Source organism: Camelus bactrianus, chromosome 16 (genome assembly GCF_048773025.1).
Source record: "Camelus bactrianus isolate YW-2024 breed Bactrian camel chromosome 16, ASM4877302v1, whole genome shotgun sequence".
Taxonomy (NCBI): domain Eukaryota; kingdom Metazoa; phylum Chordata; class Mammalia; order Artiodactyla; family Camelidae; genus Camelus; species Camelus bactrianus.
Genome location: NC_133554.1, coordinates 5,749,462 through 5,770,878, shown reverse-complemented (window position 1 = coordinate 5,770,878; position 21,417 = coordinate 5,749,462). Strand labels below are relative to the sequence as shown.

The 21,417-nt window shown below is 47.0% G+C and overlaps 1 protein-coding gene across 1 annotated transcript in view; it reads right to left on the bottom strand.

Annotated features, from left to right (window-relative positions):
* The window catches only part of LOC105077593 (myosin-13), a 46,153-nt gene extending 27,531 nt beyond the window's left edge, over window positions 1-18,622 (bottom strand). Inside the window, exons 1-16 of the mRNA XM_074342185.1 lie at window positions 18,419-18,622; window positions 15,895-16,038; window positions 15,653-15,809; window positions 14,045-14,072; window positions 13,844-13,955; window positions 12,783-12,875; window positions 10,824-10,887; window positions 10,639-10,737; window positions 10,423-10,526; window positions 8,036-8,174; window positions 4,975-5,093; window positions 4,130-4,279; window positions 3,852-4,022; window positions 1,924-2,233; window positions 687-760; window positions 504-591 (exon numbers count right to left, since the gene is read on the bottom strand). Of these exons, the coding sequence (XP_074198286.1) occupies window positions 504-591; window positions 687-760; window positions 1,924-2,233; window positions 3,852-4,022; window positions 4,130-4,279; window positions 4,975-5,093; window positions 8,036-8,174; window positions 10,423-10,526; window positions 10,639-10,737; window positions 10,824-10,887; window positions 12,783-12,875; window positions 13,844-13,955; window positions 14,045-14,072; window positions 15,653-15,809; window positions 15,895-16,038; window positions 18,419-18,622 (2,056 nt within the window). The remainder of the gene's footprint in view (window positions 1-503; window positions 592-686; window positions 761-1,923; window positions 2,234-3,851; window positions 4,023-4,129; window positions 4,280-4,974; window positions 5,094-8,035; window positions 8,175-10,422; window positions 10,527-10,638; window positions 10,738-10,823; window positions 10,888-12,782; window positions 12,876-13,843; window positions 13,956-14,044; window positions 14,073-15,652; window positions 15,810-15,894; window positions 16,039-18,418) is intronic.
* Between the last annotated feature and the right edge of the window lie 2,795 nt (window positions 18,623-21,417).

The window sequence follows — 21,417 nt, the reverse complement described above, 5'->3', positions numbered from 1 at the left end:
GACCCTGACTGTCGGGTGGGAAGCCCAGTGTTTGGGATGGAAGAGCTTGGCTGCTGAGTGAGCCGCCTCGTGTCCGCAGTCTGTGTGATAGTTTGTTCTCCTTGTGACAAGTGACCCTGAAGGCCAGCTGCGCTCTAAGAATATCTGTGAGTCCAGGACTGGGGATGGTTAAAGGTCTACTGAGCTGCACAGTGTTCTACATCTATGTATCTGGTTCTGATGCTCGGTTTTCTCACTTATAAAACTGAGTTAATTACACTTACCTTGCAGAGAACTGTTGCAAGCAATAGACATGGGGACATCTGGTATTTTTAACTTGCTAAGTCTGCAGCCTTATTTCGTAGACTACTTTGAGAAGTGTTGAAGACTGTAACAACACTGTCCTCAGGGAACCACACGTGCACAAACACACAGACACACGCACGTGTGCGACCCCTGCTCCCCCACCCTGCAAAATTTTGCATACGTCTCAGGGACCCCTGTTCTGATGGGGACTTACTCACCAGGAGTCTTGGTCTCATTGGGAATCAGGCATCGTACAAAGTGAGGGTGGGTGCTCCTTAAGTTGGTCATCAATTTGTTTAAATTTTCCTGGGACAGAAACCAGAACAAGTACATTTACCACAGCAAATGCCATTTCACTGGGCAGAAAAACAACCAAATGTGGAAGCTGCCAAAAAACAAACCCTGAACACAGCGGACACGGTCTGGAAGGAGGAGCCCTTCTTCTTCCCGCCCTTCTTGCTGCCCCCGGTGTCGCCTGGAGACAGACAGAGGGTGTCTGGTGAGTCCTGAGGACACAGTGGTGGCTTCCCGCCGCTCCCCCTCACCCCGGTTTCATTGAGATACAACTGGCATGTGACATTGTATAAGTTTAAGATGTACAAGGTAATGATTTGATACATGTACAGATCGTGAAACGATCACTGCATTAAGTCTAGTCAACATGTCATCACACGTAGTCATAATTTTTCTTTCTTGTGATGAGAACTTTTAAGATCTACTCTCTTAGCAACTTTCAAATACAAAATAATCTTATTAACTCTAGTCACCATGCTGTACATTTCAACTGCAGAACTCATTTATGTTATAACTGGAAGGTTTAGCTTTTTAACCCCCTTTCCCATTTCCCCTACCTCTCACGCCCACCTCTGGAAACCACAAATCTACTCTCTGTTTCTATGAGTTTGGGGTTTTTTTTAGATTCCACATGTAAGTGAGATTAGACAGGATTTGTCTTTTTCGGTCGGACCTATTTCATTTAGTATAATGCCCTCAAGTTTCATCCCTGTTGTCACCAGTGGCAAGATTTCATTCTTTTTAATGGCTGGATAATATTCCATCATATAATATAGTAGTACTTTCATTTCCTTTGTGTATATACCCAGAAATGGAATTGCTGGATCATGTGGTAGTTCTATTTTTAATTTGTAAAGGAATTTCCATACTGTTTTCCATAGTGGCTGCACCAATTTACTGGACATGGTCTGTTGCAAAGGTCAAAATTCCATTCTTTTTTATGGCTGAGTAATATATATATAATATATACACACACACACACACACACACACCCCACATCTTCTTTATCCATCCGTGTGTTGATGGACACTTAGATTGCTTCTGTACCTTGTAAATGGTAAATAATGCTGCTATCAACATTGGGGTGCATGTATCTTTTTGAATTAGTGTTTTTGGTTTTTTTGAATGTATACCCAGAAATGGAATTGCTGCATCCAATGGTTAGAACTCAATCTCTTAAGGAAGAGGAACAATGGAAGCAGGAGAAAGAAAAGGGGCGCTCAGAGATGAGTAAGTCTAGGTCAGCCTGAAGCTCACTGCTGACTACTGTTCTTCATGAGTGATGAGTAATTACACAGAGCTTTCCGTGGAAGGGGCAGGGATAGGGGGAGAAAAGATTTTCACCTGCTTCTGCACCAGCATAGTTGGAGAAGAGGAAGGACAGTAGCTTCAGGGAGGACTTCTGGTACAGCCCGACCACCGTCTCATTCAGGGGGTCCTTGTTCTTGTCCAGCCAGCCGGCAATGTTGTAGTCCACGGTGCCCGCGTAGTGGACCAGCGAGAAGTGGGCCTCCGCCTTGCCCTTGGCAGGCTTGGGCTTCTGGAAGTTGCTGGACTTGCCCAGGTGCTGGTCATACAGCTTGTTCTTGAAGGAGGTGTCTGTGGCCTTGGGGAACATGCACTCCTCTTCCAGGATGGAGAAGATGCCCATAGGCTGGAGGGAGGATGACAGGCTATCCTTAGCGTTTAGCAGCATGTCCCAATGACTCCATCATCTGTAGGAGCCAAGGACAGCTTCTCTGGTTTTGTCACTCTGTTACTAAGAACACTGGGATGTAAAGCACTGTGAGAGCAAGGCTGTCTGCTGCGATGACAGAACAGTGCCAGACATAATAGTAGATGCTTATTTAATATTTGTTGAACAAAAGAACATGAAATGAAATCCCGTGTCTGCAAATGTAGCTCACGGTGAGATAATAGAAAATATATGTATTGGTCTCTGCCCCCAGTTCCTGGCACAGAGCTTCTAAAACCCTTGTAATTTCCTAAGTGATCAGAATACTAGGAGCATCTCTTGTTCTATTGAGGGGACTCTGGATGGGTTCTTGGGTGAGAGAACCAGAATGAGTCACCAGAAAGACTAAATCATGGTTAGAAGCTTAGGATTTTCAGTCTAAACCCCTCATCCTCTAGAGAGGGGAGAGGGGCTGGAAATGGAGCTAGTAATTCATCATGCCCCCTTGAGGAAGCCTCCAGAAAATCCCAGTTGTAGGGGGTTCCGAGAACTTCCAGGTTGGCAAAGACATCCACACTGAGAGGCGGACACTCCCCAGTCCCACCAGGACAGAAGCTCTGCACTGGGGACCCTCCGGGGCCTCACCCCATGTATCTCTTCATCTGGCTGACCCTCTGTATCCTTTATCATATCCTTTTATAAATGGTAAATGTAAGGAAGTGTTTCCCTGAGTTCTGTGAACCTCTCTACAAATTAATCAAACCTGAGGAACTTTTGATTTGTAGCCACGTAGATCAGAAGTTATAGGGCACCTGGGGACCTACTACTGACATTTCTGGGTCAATTGTGTTGGAATTGAGTTAAATTCTAGGACACCCAGCTGGTGTCGTAGAGAATTGCTTGTTGTTGTGAGGAAGAACCTCTGCACATTTGAGGACCAGAAGTATCAGAAGTGAAGTGTTCCGTGTGGGTCATAAAGGAAACTCACACGCAAGGAACACCATAGGAAGAAACTGCAATTCCCCCTAGTTAGGAAGGAAAAAAGCTGAGTTTCCCCCCATTTGACTCATTTTTAGCATTAGATTTACAAAAAATGTAAAGTTGGAAACATAGGCTTAAAATCATATGGGTCATATTTTAAACAATAACTTCTGGGTTTCTCAGTAGCCACCTTAGGAAGATATACTTCCAAAATGACCAGTGCTCAAAATGTGATGGAATTCCGTTTTCAAAGCTAATGTCGTCTGCTGTTCTCATAGTAACATTCCTCCAGGAACCCCACTGCTCCGTGGTCCCCCCTCCTTGGGTCTTTGGACAAGTCAGGTGTGAATGAAACCCCGAAGTCACCCCTGGGCTGCATTCTTAGAGATAGCTGAGCCCCTGGGTCTTAATCACCCACGTACCCCTGTAAGTGTCTGAGCAGATTCTGGTGCTTTCTAAACACTTACCCTTTCTGCACAGGGGATTCAGCTCTCCGAAGGCTCACAGTCTGGGGGAATGGGGTTACAGGCACTGGTCTGTTAGCAGGGAGGGGTTAAGCAAAGAGGTGATGGTCCCACCAAGGAGGCACTGTCCCCGGGGAGCAGCATTTTTTTACCTTTTCAATGAGCTCGATGCAGGCAGCCAGGTCCATCCCGAAGTCGATGAACGTCCACTCGATGCCCTCCTTCTTGTACTCCTCCTGCTCCAGCACGAACATGTGGTGGTTGAAAAACTGTTGCAGTTTCTCGTTGGTGAAGTTGATGCACAGCTGCTCCAGGCTGTTGAACTGGGTGTTTCAAATACCGAAGAGTTTGAGTGAGTTTGGAAAATTTAGTGGAGACTCAGCAAAGAGGACACAAAGCGGAAGGGTGTCCACTCATCCAAACCACTCACGTCAAAGATCTCAAAGCCAGCGATGTCCAAGACCCCGATGAAGTACTGCCGGGGCTGCTTGGTGTCCAGCTGCTGGTTGATGCGGGTGACCATCCACAGGAACATCTTCTCGTAGACGGCTTTGGCCAGAGCACCCACTGCATTGGTCACCTTGAAAAAGGATCATCCATTCAACCCTCAAGTTAGCGTTTTTATGACTGTATTAAGTTGAAACATGTGAAGCTGACATCTTGAAGGTCAAAAGCAGGAAGAGATTGGCAATTTCATACAGTTCAACCTAATATTGAATCTATCTGTAGGCACCTGCTCAGTTCATGTGGACTATCCTGTTTACAAAGATCGTTTTCTAACAGCCACGGTTCTAACACATAACTCTAGCCCGGCCACACTTAATTGAGTGAGAGGTGGACATCTGATCCAGGTTGGGCTAAACAGAGTGTCTCTCCCGAGAATTTGGAATTGGGATCAAAAGATGCTGGCCTCAGTCTCAGGAAGGGGCTGGAATGACAGAGGTGTAAACTTGGGAGCTATGCGGTGGCCGTGGACAGGAGAGGTAGAGAAGGTCTCCCTAGTGAGCACACAACAGAGCGGGAGGGAAAAGACAGTTCACGGAGCCCCAGAGAAGGAGCCAGAGAGAGGCTGCCTGGCTCCAGGCCCTTGTGGCGCCCAAGGCACACTTTGACTTTCATTCCTTGAGTCACCCCCTGGGGCCTGAGAATGAATTCCCCCTTCCTGCTGAAGCCTGTTTCATACGTTTTTCCGAGACCTGCAACCGAAAGAACTTGAGGATGACAGTTAACATAGCAAAATGGCTGAGTCAGCTGCATTCAGAGCATCTCCATTACCTGCTGGACATTCTGCCCTTTAGTGACATATTCGTTCCCAACCTTCACCCGTGGACAGCACAGGCCTTTCAGCATTTCTGCAGAATTCAGACCCATCAGGTACCCAGCTTTGTCAGCCACTGAAGAAAGAGGAGAACAGGTGTCACACGAGACAGCAGCTGCTAAAATCTCCAGTCAGGCCCTAGCTCCTCCCAGAAATATTTTCTGTAAATCTTTTTGATATTTTTATGTTCTCACATGCCCCAGGCCTGGATTTGTCAAATGGAGTTTCAACCTCATAGTGCAGGGTCCCAGGTTTTCAAGAACCTTCAATTTGCCTCCTAGATACATTCTTTAATAAGAGGTTGATCTTGATGTACTGATATTTAAGTTTCATTAAAAAACATATAGTTACTGAGCACTGTGGGAGTCTGATCTTACCACGAAGGGGTGTACGAGTAAAGGAGACACCATGTAGACAATTAGCACTCTATATTAAGCACCTTCCTGATTTGTGCAGGCTGCCAGGCTAGCAGCTGAGAGAGAAGTACAAAACCTGACACAGCCTGCGAGTGTTTGGAGATGGTTAAAAGCAGTTGGAATATTGGCAGTTTCACGTAGTTCACTAGGTGTCCACGTGACTTCCGGATGGACCTGGCTGCCTGCATCGAGCTCATCGAGAAGGTAGAGAAATGCTGCTTGCCGGGGACAGCACCTCCTGGGTTGGGACCATCACCTCCTTGCTGGTTATGGAGACAAGTCAGTAAAAACCCAGGGAAAGTGTTGAGGACTTAATAAGAGGTCAAATGCGTGCCTGACTCTTTGCAATCCCTTAACTATCCCTTCTTCCTGCTTTGCCCATTGACGTGGATGGTACCATCATTCTTCTGGTTCCTTAAACTTGAAAGCTTGGGGTGATACATCCTTCTTTTCCACCCGTGACATGCTGTGTTGAGCCAGGCACCAGGTCCTGCTCACCTTCAAAAGAGCTTGCATCTCTACTGTTTCCAAGAGTGTAGAATAGGGGTGGGGAATAGCTCAGGGGGAGAGTGTGTGCTTAGCATGCATGAAGTCCTGGGTTCAATCCCCAGTACCTCCTTTAAAAAATAATAACAATAATAATAAAAAATAAATTTAAAAAGAATGTAGAATAGTAAAGTGGCAAAGAACATGGGTTTGAATTTGGGCTTCTTTTTTTTTTTTAACTAATTTTTTAACCAGTGACTTTTTTTGGGGGGGTGGGTAGTTAGGTTTTTATTTAATTAACTTATTTTAATGAAGGTACTGGGGTTTGAGGACCTCGTGCATGCTAAGCACGTGCTGTACCACTGAGCTGTATCCTCCCCGCGGGGCTTTGTTCTTTATGTCGCAGTCTGTCATTTGTCAGCTGGGGGACAGTGCCAGGCCCATGTGACTGGATGCTTGTCAAGCAGGCCTGGTGCATGGTGAGCATGCAGCCAGTGCTGTCGTGGCTTGTATCCTCATCAGAGGAGCTCAGGCCCCAGTTACAGTCACCGTTTCCCCTTCGCCAGCCTCTTTCTGCTTCTAAACACTGAACACATGGCAGCCAGGGCTGGAACAGGGCCTGGGACCCCGCCATGATACACGTCCATATGGTCCGCCCATGCTGAGGAGCCTGACACGTTTCTCTGCAAGGTTCCACACTCTTGGTGAGCCTGACAGCTGACAGATTAATTCTGGGTTGTCACACATACTCTGCTACTACTTGGAGCGTCAGTGGCTTCTGATGTCTAGCACAGACATTCTAAACCATTTATCCTGGCACTCGAGGCTTTCCCAAACTGATGCCAAAATAATCGCTTTTTCATTCCCATCTCTTACAAATCCATGACACACATCTTCTTCTCTAGGCAAAGTGGACCATGCTCTGCTCCTCTGTCCCCATCACGTTCCTCCCTTTTCCTCCTTGTTCAGCATGTTTCTTCTGCCTAGATGGCCCCTCAGAATTCTACCTGTCTTTCAAAGTCCAAGTCAGTGCCCCCACCTCCTCCAGGAAGCCTTCCCTGATTACCCAAAACCAGATGTGCTTCCTGCTCTGAGTTTCTCTCCTGTTACTTTGCATGTACAACTGGGGGGACCCTCCCTTCCCTCAAACCAGTGTACATTCCCTGGATAGTCCCCTCCACCTGAGTGTGGATGGAACCTTGGGAATGTGATGGGGTATTACTCTCGTGATAAGGTTACTAATCAGTCGACTTAGAGTTAATAACAAGAGAGTGTATCCTGGGCAAACCCAACCTAATCAGGTGAGGCTTTCTGAACCCTGATAAAACCATATGTATTTTCCTGTCCTTTAATTCATGGCTAGTGTTCCTTTTTGTCATCTGGGATTCAAGACACACTGCTTCATACAGTGTGGGGATGTTATCAAAAGGAAGAAAATTTTAGGGATGAACAGCTTTTTACTCAGGGAGTTCGTAAGATGCAGTGCAAGAGATATGAGGCCCGGTGAGGAGGGCATATGGTGGCAGGTCTTGCTGTTGGTTAGCCCTGGACACTGCCCTCCACTCCATTTCCAGGCCTCTTTGTGGATGAGGCAGGGGGCATGGTGAGGTCCTCCAGGTGAGAGTCATGGGAATAAGACTTTTTCATCAGTCCTTGGTTCAGGGTCAAGTTCAACAGATGTCAGGGTGGAAGAGAAAGTGATAGGAGGGAGAAATTTAGCTCCAACCTTACCAAAGGTCTCATTTTAAGCCCGATGATTAGACCAACATTCTGGATATTAATAATGATATGCTCAGAAAGTGAAGTTCGCTTAGCCAAATCCTCTCTTAAATGTCCACCCAAAAATAACAGGTGAACTGATGGTGAGAGATGGTGAACAGGGATTACTCATGTACGAGAATGACACTTTTGGGTGTCCGTGTCGTTGCCACTGAAGGATTCTTTGACCCAGCGAATGGGCTTCCCCAGCGCAGTGTCAGGAGCTTTGTGCAAATTCAGTTTGCACGGTTTTCAAAGAACAGCTCTTGAGATGACACAAGGCTTGTCTCACGTGGCCCCGTCCACACGTGAATGCAGGTGGAGGTCAGACCTCCGTCCCCCTCCCGGGTGTGGTTACCTTCGGTGCCGTCCGGCTCTGCCTGCTCCTCACGCTGCTTCTGCTTGAATTTCATGTTCCCATAATGCATCACGGCGCCCGTGAGCTTGTAGATCCCAACTTTCTCCTCTGAGCTGAAGCCCAGGATGTCGATGGCGTTCTGGGAATTAGAAAAAGGACAGTCGTCACAGCAGGACTCAGGGATCCCCTGGCACTTTGTATGGTACACGAGACAGCATTTATCCCAATAAGCGGATGACAGGTGGGGTCTGGTAAGTTACAGGTTAAAAACCATTTTTTTAATGTAACATGTTGGTGTGGGTGGGTGGATATTATGGGGAGAACATGTGAATAGCCTGTTTTCTTCCATCCAATGAGAATTGATTTTAATCCTTTCCCACTGTGCATAGATTTGGGAGCTGTTTTCTGGATGAGGCCATGGGGAACCATTGCATGATGCTGGGTGGACACTATCCAACAGTCTGCGAGTTTGGCATTGCAATCCAGGAATTCCCGTGTTCAGAACTGAGACAATATGGCATCACGGAATATTAGAACTGGAAGGGGAGATGTCATTTTTCAAATGAGAAAGGAGCTAGGCGGGGGTTAGGCGCTATCCTTATGTAATCTCATTAAGTCCCTATGAGAACCTTATGGATGCACAGATATTTCCAAGTGAAGAACTGAATATTTCTAAGAGGGTAAGGAACCTGCCCCAAGTCCTGCAGGCAAGATGTGGTAAGACTGGGACTGGAGCCAACCTGGGTCACTTCAAAGCCTATAGCAGGTGCCGATTTGGTTTTATTCCCCCTCGTTCTACTATGAAGATTTATACTGGAAAATCTTTCTCTGGGGTGTACATATGATTTTGTAGCAGAGTTTGTAGCCCGAGCCTAAGCAATGTCGGTAAGTGGGAGCTGAAACGTGTGGACACGTCTGGTGAGCTGGTGGGGCAGCCTGGTAGATTGATGTCAGCAGGATGGTATTGAAGAGTGAGGCACTCAGGGTGGCGTCCCCTTTGAGGGGAAGGAGAGTCCATGCCAGGAGCTGACCGAGGGGAGGAGAGATTCTGAGGCCCTTGAATCCTTATCTCACCCCAGCAGATGCATATCTGGGTTCAGGAATGGGTGGCTTCTGGTAAAAAGAGAAAGAACCTTCGCTAAATGCTGAAAAGCAGCAGGTGACAGCGGGATTGCTGGGGAGCCTCCTGGAGGAGGCAGGCACTCAGAGGGAGCGATCCCGTTCTATGTGGCAATAAACCATCGCCCAGAGAAGCTCCGTGGGAGGAAGGAGCAACGGCAGTCTCTGAAGGCAGGGATCTCTAGTGAGGCCCTGAAATAACTGTGGGGACTTTCAGAATTCCTCAGGAGGGCATTCGTGGAGGATGGAGGCTTTGCATCAGCCACTAACCCGCCCTTTCCGTACTCCTCAGTTGGTAAAGGCTGGGAAAACCTGGTTAAACCTATATAATGGCCAGACTTAAATTAACGGAAGTTTCTCTGATTATGAACATTTTCTCCTTGCCTGAAAACAGCTAGCATCACCTGGAAAGGTCACACAATGAAGGCCCTGGGCAGTGCCCCTGCGGTGTCAGGCCCCTTTCCACAAGCTTTTGCCACGTCTGTGATGGGAGAGCCAGCCGGGGTGACAGTTAGTTGCTCAGAGATGGTATATTTTAGTTAAAAACACAAGTTCTGCAATTGGGCAGATCTGGGTTCAAAGGCTGTCATTTACAAACTGTCTTTAAGCAAATAATGTATATTGTTTTCTAAGACTCAGCTTCCACCTTTGTGAAATGCGAGCAGTTAGTGGTACTGATCCCACAGGTCTTGTTGAGGCTTAAATGAGATAATGCAGGCAGACCTCTTATCTCAGTTCCTAGCACAGGTAAGTGCTCAGTGTACTCAGTTAGTATGATGATTATTGACCCTGGAGATACTCCCCAAAGCTAAAGGCCAGAGGCCTGACAGGTGTGCTGAGGAGGTGGGTGCCTGGCTCGAGCCCCAGCCCGAGGTGGTAGGTAGCCGGAGGGGGAAGCAGCAGGGTGGGTGTTTTTTTCCCTGCTTCAGACTTTCCCATATTTTCTAGATTTTCTTAAAGGACCATGTAGATGGTTTTTGTACCCTAAAAACTTCCACCAAAACCTTTAAAAGCCTTATCCATGAAAACATTTACTCTAAAACACCGGAGAATGGAACTGAAGGCCTGTTTAGGAGAACTTTTGGAATCTTCTGAAGTGGAACTGGGTGGAGGAGGGGTGCGATCGGTACTAATTCTCCAAGATCTTGGGTCTAATCACTTAGCATCCCTGTGTCCCAGCTTCCTCATGAGATCACTTGGGTACCTCTCAGCTCATAAACTCAGTAATTCCATGCATACGGGGATAAACACGCACACACACTGCTTACATCAGTGGCCAACAACTCCTCACTGTCGTCAATGCTGGCCACGGTGACTTCTCCTTGGCTCACGAAGGGGAAGTCAAAGGGATTGGTTGAAATGAGAAGCAGGTCTGTGAAGCAGAAAGATTCCTTTAGCATCTTATGCACAACTGACTTCAAGTTTGTTTTTTTTTTTTCCAACGTGATTGATTTGGAAAATGAGAGTGATCACCAAGGACTTACCAATGAGTTCTGGCTTCTTGTTTGACATGATTTGGTAAAAAATATGATAGCTTCTCTCACTGGATAACTGAAATGTCACCCTGGATTTTTCTAAGAGATCTAAGGTAACAAAAAACAATGTGGTTTTAGGTTCCTGGGAGATGCCTCTGTGGCCGAATCCAAGGGGCCAGCGTGTTTGGACTCACAGGTTTCAATGTCTGCCGATGCCAGCTTTCCCGTGGCTCCAAAATGAATCCGAATGAACTTCCCCTGTCCAGTGGCAGATTGACAAAGGCCATAGTTATTTTATTTACATGCACTGTAGCTGGCCTCTGTTAGAGGCTACCGTGGGTGGGAAGTGTAGGGCCAGGGAGGAGGTGATGCCAGGGGTGTGAGGACTTCCTTCGCTGTTTGCCTGGTACCCAGAGTCCCCACGCCGGCTCAGCCAAGCCTCTGGGAGCAATGACAGAAGCACCCGGCCCTGTTCCTGTAGCTCTGGGGATGGATGCCCGCAGGCTCCCTCTCAGCTCTCTGCTTGGGACCACCTCACACCTGCCTGTCTCCTTGGTTTTTATCCTGCTTCAACTCTCCACAACACCTTTGTGTTGATAACCTGGTTGAACTGTCTGTCTGACTTCTTTTTTGCCTCTGGGTGTTACTTCTGAGATTTCTTGCCTCTGTTTCCCTTACTGTTTACCACATGCAACCCTGGCTCCCAAAGGACCTACTCAGCGCCCGAGTTCCCCCATTTTGGGGAATGAGAGGGGAAATTATACGTAGTGTGTGTCTGTGTGTGTCTGTATGTAATTCCCTTTTTACATTATCTGCTTAATTGGTCTCTGCTGCACCAAGCACATTTGAGGGCAAGAATGTCACCTTGCTGATTCAGCTACAGGCTCTGAAATGTAGTCGGTACTCAGTCATAGTCTCAATATTTTCTGAATGAAGCCTACGAAGAGTTAGAGAAGGTCCAGTGGAGGTTTGTGTGAATTATAAATATATTTGTTGAGTCTTCAGGATTTTTAGCCGGTTATTGGAAGATGATGGAAGTGACCCTTAGCCGGTGAATATTTGGAGGGCGGAAAGTAGATGAATGATTGTGAGTTCTGGTCAGGGCCAAGAGCAGAGGTCAATAAACTAAATAAATGGGAGTGAGACTAGAGAGTGCCTGCAGGCGTGTCTGGCCCTTTAAGCTGGTGCCAGGTTAGCGCAATAGCTAACTTGGTGTAAGCAGGTGTTACTGTTGCCCTGTTACATGCACCCAGGTCCCCTGCAAGGAAGAGTTTAGTCGTGCAGCTGGGAAGACATGTGCCAGGGGGCGATGCACAGAGGACCAAGGGGATGGACAAGGAAAGAAAGAAAGGTCAGGGCTCGAGAAAGAAAGGTCAGGGCTCGGGGCCATGGTCTTCGATGCCTACATGTCTTTCTTATCAATGACTATCTTACCTTTGAGAGGTGCCAATAAAATTCAGGTTTACGGTTATCCAGCTACTGAGATGTACGAAGTTCTGATGTACTTTTGCAACCACAGGCATAAATGAGAGTTTCCCCTTTGGGAATTAGGCCACAGGCCAGTGAAGTCAGGTTGAGGACTGAATGTTTATTTGCCCACTTTGGAAATAAATGCCTCTTTGGCTGAGCAAATCCTAGGTGAAACATTGAAGTATGGAACATACCCTTCAACATCTCCAGTACCAGCATTTCCCCAGTTTTTGAGCTCTTCTGCCTTCGCCAGGTTTTCCCCACCCCCCAGTGGCTCCTGACTTGGAGGAGATCAAGTCTGCTAACAAAATTCACACTCAGGTTTCCATGGCTAATAGGTCAGTGGGTATTGCTCAGTGGACTTCTGCATTTTAAAAGGTTTCCGCTGAAAGAGACCAATTTTAGCGCAAAGGAATTGCTCTCTACCTGTGGAATTTGAATCACTGTGACTTCAGGGTGCTCTGAGGTGCTGTTGATTAGCTAGGGAAGGACAGCTAAGTCCTCCCCTGCTGGGAACAAGCCAACACGTTCTCCCAAGTGTATCAGAATAGCCCAGTTGGGCTGCTTGATCTAAATCGCTTAGGGGTAGGTATATACTAGTTTATGTGGCAATTTTTCATATCCAGCATTGGAGGAGAGCGTTTGGTTTTGGGGGTGTAGCTGACAATTGGACTGAGTCTTACGAATCTCGAGGAGTTGTCATTCCTCACGGTCTTGGCATTTCCAAAGGCCTCCAGCAGGGGGTTGGCCTGGATGATCTGATCTTCCAGGGTTCCCTAATAATAAGCGAGAAGAGGAAAAGAGAGGACTTTGGATGTCTTCTGAAGTAGCTTCTTGCTGGCTCAGAAGTGTGGATGCTCTGGGAAGGGCCCAGGGAGAGGGTGACCAGCCCGGGCTGGTGGCTAGTGCAGACACGTGGAGGTGCCCACAGGCCCATCCCCACTGTATCCAAGGAGTCTTCAAGGTCTTCACAGAGCATCAGAGACTTCTGGCCACACCAGATGCCAGGTCGAAGCATTGCCCCCTCTGTCTCAGTTTCCCAGACTGCCTTCCTTCGATAACATTTCATCATAAACCACGGATTTTTAGACTGTATACCTCTGTTACTGCAGGCACCATGACCCATTTATATAGATATTTGGGTTCAGAAGTTGAAATAGAATGTGAGCAATGAAAGTGACCCATGGGATAGAAAGAGTGGTTCTCAAATTTTTTTAAGTAGCAAATAGTATTTCCTGAGGACTTTTACTCAGAAGTCCACCGATGGAAAGCAGAGTTTCACCCTCCCAACTCCTACCAGGGTTGTTTATCCTTCTGACTTCAGAGCTATTTGGAAACCACTGTCCAGTCAGGTGGTTCTCAAAGTGTGATCCCTGGGCATAGGAGAAATGCAACACGCCAGGATTGTGAATGTGAAATAGGAATTTCTATCAGAAATTCCGGGCTTGGGGCCCAGCAATGGGTTATAAACAAGCCCTCCAGTTTGAGAACCACTGGCCTGAACAATTCCTTCTCCAGAGGAGAGGGTGGAGAGACTCCCGGTCACGGGGCTGCTGGTGCTGGAGCCGTGCTGGAGCCTAGGTCCGGGAAGTGGAGTCACTTCCTGCCATCCTGTGAGCGCCCCTGGGCAAGACCTTGAGCCATGCATCTCTGCTGAGCACAAAGCCCTGCAAACACGTGGTGCTCACCAGGGATTTAAGTTGTACCTATTCCAGCAAGCCTCCGGGTGCAGGAAGCCACTCACCTGCATTTTGCCTGACTGCTGCTCCTTCTTCTTGTCCCCAGTAACCGCAATTGTTGCAAAGTACTGGATGACACGCTTCGTGTTCACTGTCTTCCCAGCCCCGGATTCTCCGCTGTCGATTTAAAAGTAAGTGAGGTAAAGGAGAGCAGAAGGGACGGATGGCGCACTTCCAAGTCATCCTGGTGCAAACGGGTTACTCACGTGATGAGGATGGACTGATTGTCCCGATCTAGAAATGAGGAGGGAAGCAGAACAAAATAAAAAAACAACGAACAGGCAGGGTATACAAATCGAGCCACACTGGGGGTGGGAAGAGCCCGTGAGTTCTAGAACTGGCTTTGCCATTAACTAGCGGTGTGATGCTTTGGTCATGTCTAGTCTTCTTGGAGACCATCTGTGCAGATTTCCCAAATGTGGGATGTGTAACGTGGGCAGTGTGCGAAGCGGACAGCAGACCCCACAGTGTGAAAGTTATTCGTGTGCATCAATCTTTAACTCCTCGATAGCACTTTCTCATCTCTATTTTTAACGAAGAAAGCAAGCCTCAGACTCAGAACTCGTGAGAAGCCACAGCTTCTGTTTAGAACTTACGGACACTGGTTGTCATTGCAAATTTCTTTTACCCTTACCTTCCACTTGTGGAAAGTGACAATGGCTTTCCACTTACAGTAGTGTTACGGGTTGAGCTGTGTTTCCCCCTAGATTCACATGTTGAGGTCCTGACCTCCAGTACCTCAGAACGTGACCTTATTTGGAAATTGTTGCGGATGTAATGAGCTAAGATGAGGTTACGATGAGGTCGTACTAGAGTAGGTGGGCCCCTAGTCCAATATGACTGGTGTCCTTATAAAAAGGGAGATTTGGAGGCACATGAGAGAGAACACAAAGTGAAGGGGGAGGTAAAGATCAAGGTGACCTTCCTTGAACCACCGGAAGTGAGGAGAGAGGCCTGGAACAGTCTCCCTTACAGCCCCCGGAAGGAACCAGCCCTGCTGACACCTGGATCTCAGACCTCCAGGCTCCAGAACCGTGGGACAATGCATTTCTGTTGTTTAGGGCACCTGGCTGGTAGGATTTTGTAGCCCTATGAAACTAATACTAATAGTGATATAGTTTTCCTTTTGAAATGGATGTAACGTGAGTCAATTTAAAGAAAGATATTAAATACGCAGAAATGGCCAGCATTGTGACCGTGAGGTGGGAAAGACTGATGTCTGCGCAGCATTGTACAAGAAGACATCTCAGTGTCTTCAGATCTCGGATGCTTCCTTCTACTTCCTCTGTCTGCACCGAGTCAAGTCAGGTGGGAGTCGAGCAGACAGAAGTGTTGTCAGGCATGACAGCGTGACGGTGTTACCACATCTCTCTCCTCCTGCTATTCTGGAAATTTAAGGAGGAGAAAGAGGAGCCTGGAGAAGACAGGCGAAGGGGCACCGCTATGCCCATTTCTCCAACTCTGCCCTCCTAAGTGGCTACTAATGTAGTCTCTCTTCCAAGCATGCCCATGTTGGAGGTTCTTTGAAAGTGGGGCAGGGCATCTCATTGCATTCTACATTTCCCCCAAATAAGCATGTGCTTTGTGTGACTTTGGTCTCCAGCACTGGCTTATGCACCATGACTGGTTGATGGAAGCCACTGTGCCTCTGGCATTCATTCCATCCTGAAATCATCTGAACCTTACTTTGGTCATTGTACCAGTTGGATGATTAATGGTAATCGGGTAATTAACTAAGATCCAGTCCAGTTAAAGGACTTGAGTAATTAACTGAAAACTGTTTTAAAAAATATAAATTAAAGAAATTGACTCACCAGTCAGCATGAACTGATAGGCGTTGTCAGAGATGGAGAAGATGTGTGGCGGGGCCTCCTGGCGCTTTTTGCCTCGGTAGGCAGCCACCACCTCGGGGTTGTACACCGGCAGCCACTTGTAGGGGTTGATGGTGACGCAGAACAGGCCCGAGTAGGTCTGAGAAAATCAGAAAATTCCACATGTGGGATTTATTTTCGCTCGGGGAGGTAGATGGGATAAAGAGATGTGGAGGGGCGCTCACGTAGATCATCCAGGCTGCGTAACGCTCTTTGAGGTTGTACAGCACTCCTGGCTCATGCAGGTGGGTCATCATGGCCATGTCCTCGATCTTGTCAAATTTGGGAGGGTTCATGGGGAACACCTGGTCGTTGTTCAGAGTCAGTGTCTGGGTATTGAGAGGAGAAGCACGTGATGAATGGGGTAGCTGGTGATCAGTACCCCATGCTACTGGAGCGGTGAAAACAGTGAGACATTGTGGTGAGACTACCCCATTACCACGGATAACTTTCTGGATCATTTCTGTGCCCAGAGATGATCTGTAAAGAATCATTCTTGATTAATCTATTGCTGCTCAAACTGCATAAGCAATTCTGGTCCAATGCCCCCAAGTCAGTGTGCCATTCTGGGTGCCAGGAGTGGATCACAGGCGTGCAAAGCTCTAGAGCCCTTCAGCCTCAGGGTGGCCAGGTGGGACTCAGGACGGCCAAGGCCAGAGTGGCTTGCTTCTGTTTGCCCCATTTGCTGTGGGTGCTGTGATGATACCGAGCGTGGAATGTTGGAAGAAACTATTTCAGTGTATTCTGTGCATCCTCACCTCCATGCTTCCGCTCACGTGGGTTCCTTGGTCTGCAATATCTACATTGAAATGATGTCTAGCCACCTTCAAAAGTCTTCTTAAATGCCATCTCGTCCATGACCTGTTTCTGCTCTCCCCTGTCTTATCTTCTCTTTTTGTTTTATTTTTGTGAGTGTTTGTTTTCAGTTTAGTTTTTTTTTTTTCAGGTAGACAATGCATTCACGTGGTTTAACAACCAGAACATACTAACAGGCGGACAGTCAAGACTGCCTCCCATCTTCCCCCTTCCTGTTACCTATCCTTTCATTCTCCATCCCCACCCACGACTTTTCAAGGCTTCCAGAATCCCTTGCAGCTCTTTTCTAATGGTTAAACCATTTGGACTTGGAGTGTGGTCCATGGTTGAACAACATTTTGAGACCATTCCCCAATTTCCCCCGCTCTGTTTTTCCCTCTGGTTGGGCACACAGCTGGCTCTGCACTCCCTGACTCAGGAGAGGTAGAAAACGGGGCAGAAAAGAGAAAGAGCCTGTAAGCCTTTCCAGCCTTGGTTTTCCAGAAGCCTATGTCCTTAGAAGAGTTTTGAGGAGTTTACCAAAAAGATAAAAGGAAGGAGATTTGTTGGAATAGACCAAATCTCTTGAGGAAAGAAGGCCCTTCTGCCCCACTACCCTACACTAGAGGGAGACACCCAAAGTCGCACAAGGGAGACACAAAAGTCTGTGTATCCTGAAGCTCTGGGGACCAGGACTTGTTTCTTATTCTTAGCACATCCTTCATAGTGGGAGAGACCCAATGTGGTACTACTGAAAATGCTGCACAGCTCTGGGGCGGATACCCCAATAATGCACAAGAAAATTTGTTTCTAGCCCTTTGAATAGAGGCTGAAATCGGAAGTTAAATTCAATAACAACAACAACAACAATAACAATAAATCTGTCTCGTACGCTCGAGTTTGTGAACGGTGGTTCATACCTACCATACCTAAACCTATAGGTAGGTATAATTGATAATAGGTATCAATTACATTTTATTGAAATATAATTGACTTACAATGTTGTGTTAGTTTCTAGTGTACAGCACAGTGCTTCAATTGTGCATATATATATTCCTTTCCATTATAGGTTATTACAACCTATTGAATATAGTTCCCGGTGCTATACAGTAGGACCTTGTTGCTTATCGATTCTGTGTATAGTAGTGTGTATCTGCTAGTCCCAGACTCCTAATTTATCCCTCCTCCCCCTACCCTCTTTGGTAACCATAAGTTTGTTTTCTAAGTCTGAGAGTCTGTTTCTGTTTTGTAAATAAGTTCACTTGTGTCATTTTTTTTTAGATTCTACATATAAGTGATACCACATCATATTTGTCTTCCTCTATCTGACTTAATTCACTTAGTGTGATCATCTCTAGGTCCATCCATGTTGCTGCAAATACCTGCCAGGGACTCTTGATTCCTACACTGGATGGTAAACTTTGGGGAAACAGGGACTGAGATTTGCTCATATTTGCAAGGAGGTGGACACTGTGACCTAGACGTGGTGGATGTCCAGTAAGTACTGAATTGAACGGTTCTCTGTAATTCTCTACATTAAACTCAGCATTGCCTCTGGAGCTCCCTCGGTAAGTCACTCTGCAGCCTAGAGAGTTATATTCGATATACTTGCCGACCCAGCAGCAATCAGCAACAATCTTTTCCTTACATAGTCCAACCTCTTCCACCCTCACTGTCCCTTTTCTCCAAAGCAAACATCACAAAACTCTCAAAGCCCAAATCCTTGGGGAAGGAGAGGCAGGAGTGAAGGTGCGCGTAACGGCAGTTTCCCCTTGCGACTTCACTGCAGAGCAGACCTGTGTTAGTCTGGTGCTATCTTCAGCTCCCTCTGCACAGCATGCAATTGCTAATACTCCACCCCAGGGGAAAATGAGGATGCCCATGTTAGCAAGAACACCTGGGATCAACACTTACCCTGTCGTCGAGGGTCTTGACTGTGACTTTGTCATTTTCCCTGCTCTGGATCATACCTTTCACGTACAATTCCTTATCATCCACTGCAAAGCAGGCTTTCTTAGAATCGAATGGGCGATTTTGAGCCTCGATTCTCTCCTTCTCCGATTTCCGCAGGTAGGGAGCTGCTTCTCCAAAAATGGCCATCTCTGCATCAGAGCTCATGACTGCAGGCGCTGGGAAGACCGGGACGGCTGAGTCTGGAGCCTGGGGGACTCTTGAATCCAAAGGGCCCCATCCTGTTATTGCCATTCAGGCAGGGGGCCAGATTCAAAAGCTCTCGGGATTAACCTAGGCCCTGAGGAATCTAGGACCCGGTCTGAGGGCCTTGAGTGGGCAAGTAGGAGTGAGCTAAAGGGGATCGTTTACTGTAGGAAAAAAAGTTTGAGGGGTTGCTTTACTCTCTGTTGATTTTGAAACATCTCTTAGTCCAGCTCCAGGTGTGGAAATCTGAACCAATTAGAGGAAGCCATGCTGAGCCCAATACAGGAGGCCTCAGAAAATACTTCCTTAATTATAGGTCATGTATAAGCCCCATGATCTGTGTCAATCCCAAATCTTCAGAGTGTCTGGAAAGAATGATTGAAATGTTGGTAATTCCTGGTAGGAGTTTCAGACAGCCAGTGGAAAGTAATGACTGGAACGTAAAATGCTTCCACACTTTAGCCAATTACAGGTGACAAGGCGATAGGAGACATTATGGCCTAGTGCCATGGTTCCAAACTTTAAGATGCTCCAGAATTACCTAGAAAGCTTGTTAAAACACAGATTTCTAGGCCCCAAGCCCTGAGTTTCTGATTCAGTAGGTGTGGGGCGGGCCCTGAGAATCTGCATTTCTAGCAAGTTCCTAAGTGATGCTGGTCCAGGGACACCACCCCCCCTCCGAGAACTGCCAGATTAGAGCCTCCTGACTCTAAGAGTGGTCCTTGGAATGTTGTATCAGCATCACTCTAAGAGTTTGTTAGAAATTTAGAATCTCAGACCCACCCCAGATTATAAAACCAGAATCTGCATTTTAACAAGATCTCCAGGTGATTTCTGGGCATAGTAGAGTTGAGAAGTACTGGGCTTAATGCAGTGGTCTCCAAGCTTTAGTTACATGTAGCAGTATCGGGGTGCGACACACAGTGTTTAATTAGATTAATACACTGCCTGGTGTGTGTGTGTGGTGGGGTATATAAGTGTCTTTCTGCCTCTGCCTTTCTCTCTCCCTCTTTCTTTCCCACATCCTGCCACTCATCCCTCCTGTCACTCCCTTCCAAACCATCTCCATCCATTGGTCCTTTTTCTATATATTTTCCCTGCTTAGAAGCTAGAAAATCTGGCTTAATGTCCCAGCACTGAACTTTTAAAAAAAATAGTTATGAGATTGAAGGGGCAAAACCCACAAGGGACCTGCAAGACCTCCCAAGCAGGGCCATTGCCTTCCAGCTTTTGTGCTTCTGTTAAACGGATTGCTTCTAGGAAAATGAAACTTACCCCTAAAATTCCATTGGTTCCCAAAAGCTCACTCCTGATTGGTCCATTTCTAACACCTCATTTGCATTTACCCCTAAAATTCCATTGGTTCTGGAAAGCTCACTCCTGATTGGTCCATTTCTAACACCTCATTTGCATATGGCACAAACTTAATCAAAACCTAAAGCCCTATAAAAACCTGTGTAAACCTACAAATGGGGTCCAGAGCTTAGAGTGTTAACTCCTCTGGGACTGCCGGCATAAGAAACCTGAGTTCTCCAACCCTCCGAGTGTTGCTTGGTCTCCAGGTGGGATTCAGGTTGCTGTAACAAGATTTTATTCTGATAGCTGTAACTACAGTGCTTGTTTGTTGAAATGAAAACTGAAGACAAGTAAACAAAACAGTTGACTGCTAATTGTGTATTGAAAGCAGTAAGAGGTTCCACGACACCGAATAAACCAGCTCTGAGGTTTTCCCTAAGATAAAGTTTAACAGCTCAGCTTCTTCAGTGTTTATCCAAATACAAAAGAAAAAAGTAGAGGTTAGCATTTTCAATGGCAAAACTGACCCAGGCTAAGGCGGGGAAAGCATTTGTAGACAGGGGCTCCGAGAGGTTGGGGCTCTAGGATGACCCCCCATGCTCCTGCTGGTGAGACCCCAGAGAGCCCAGAGCAGGCAAGCAGGAGCGTTCCAACCCAAGTGCCCGTGCTGACCCAAGAGAAGGCTGGGGTCTCTCCAGGGGGCCTGAGAGCGGTGGCTGCAGCCTCCAGCCCATCTCCTGGGCAGCTGTGTAAGCATAAATCCAAGCACAAACGCTATGGGGTGTGGAGTGACCTGAGACAGAGCAAATCCCAAGGTCCCTATTGCCAGCACTGAACTTGACTGAACTACGTAGCTTCTCTGAGCCACTGATTCCACAGACAATGAAGAAGCAAGCCTGGCTCATTTCTAAGGCCCCTGCAGGTTGTGGGGCTTTCTGGTTCCTTTTCCTCATCTGCATGTGCTCCTCCTGCTCCCTCTGGATCTCGTCCCCCACCCTTCCTGACCCTCTGCTTACTGCCCCCACATCGCTTCCCCCATCTCCTCCTCTTCTTCCTTTCTTCCTTCGTTTCTTCCTCTCCTTTTTTCTTTCCCACTCATTCTCCTAAAACTGACCGTAAAATGGAGTTAAACTACACACACGCATCCCCATTTCTCCCTTAAGAAATAGTTCACATTTTTTGAATAAGGCCTTTTATATTTCCTATTAAAAGTGGGAAAACTGAACATTTTTATAATTACCTCTTGGAAAGCACTCCTCCTCCCCCAATCTTACCCTTGATGAAGTTAACTCTTCATTGCTAACTGAGTGTTGTTTCAATATCCCTCCTTGCGATTCTGGGGGGATCTGGTCCTACAGAAAGAGGAGCATCTCCTTCCCTCTGGACCTTATTCAGATAAATTGCACTTTGGTTTGACTTTGGTCCGTGGCTCTGCTGAGCCATCTGTGTGCTCGTGGTTA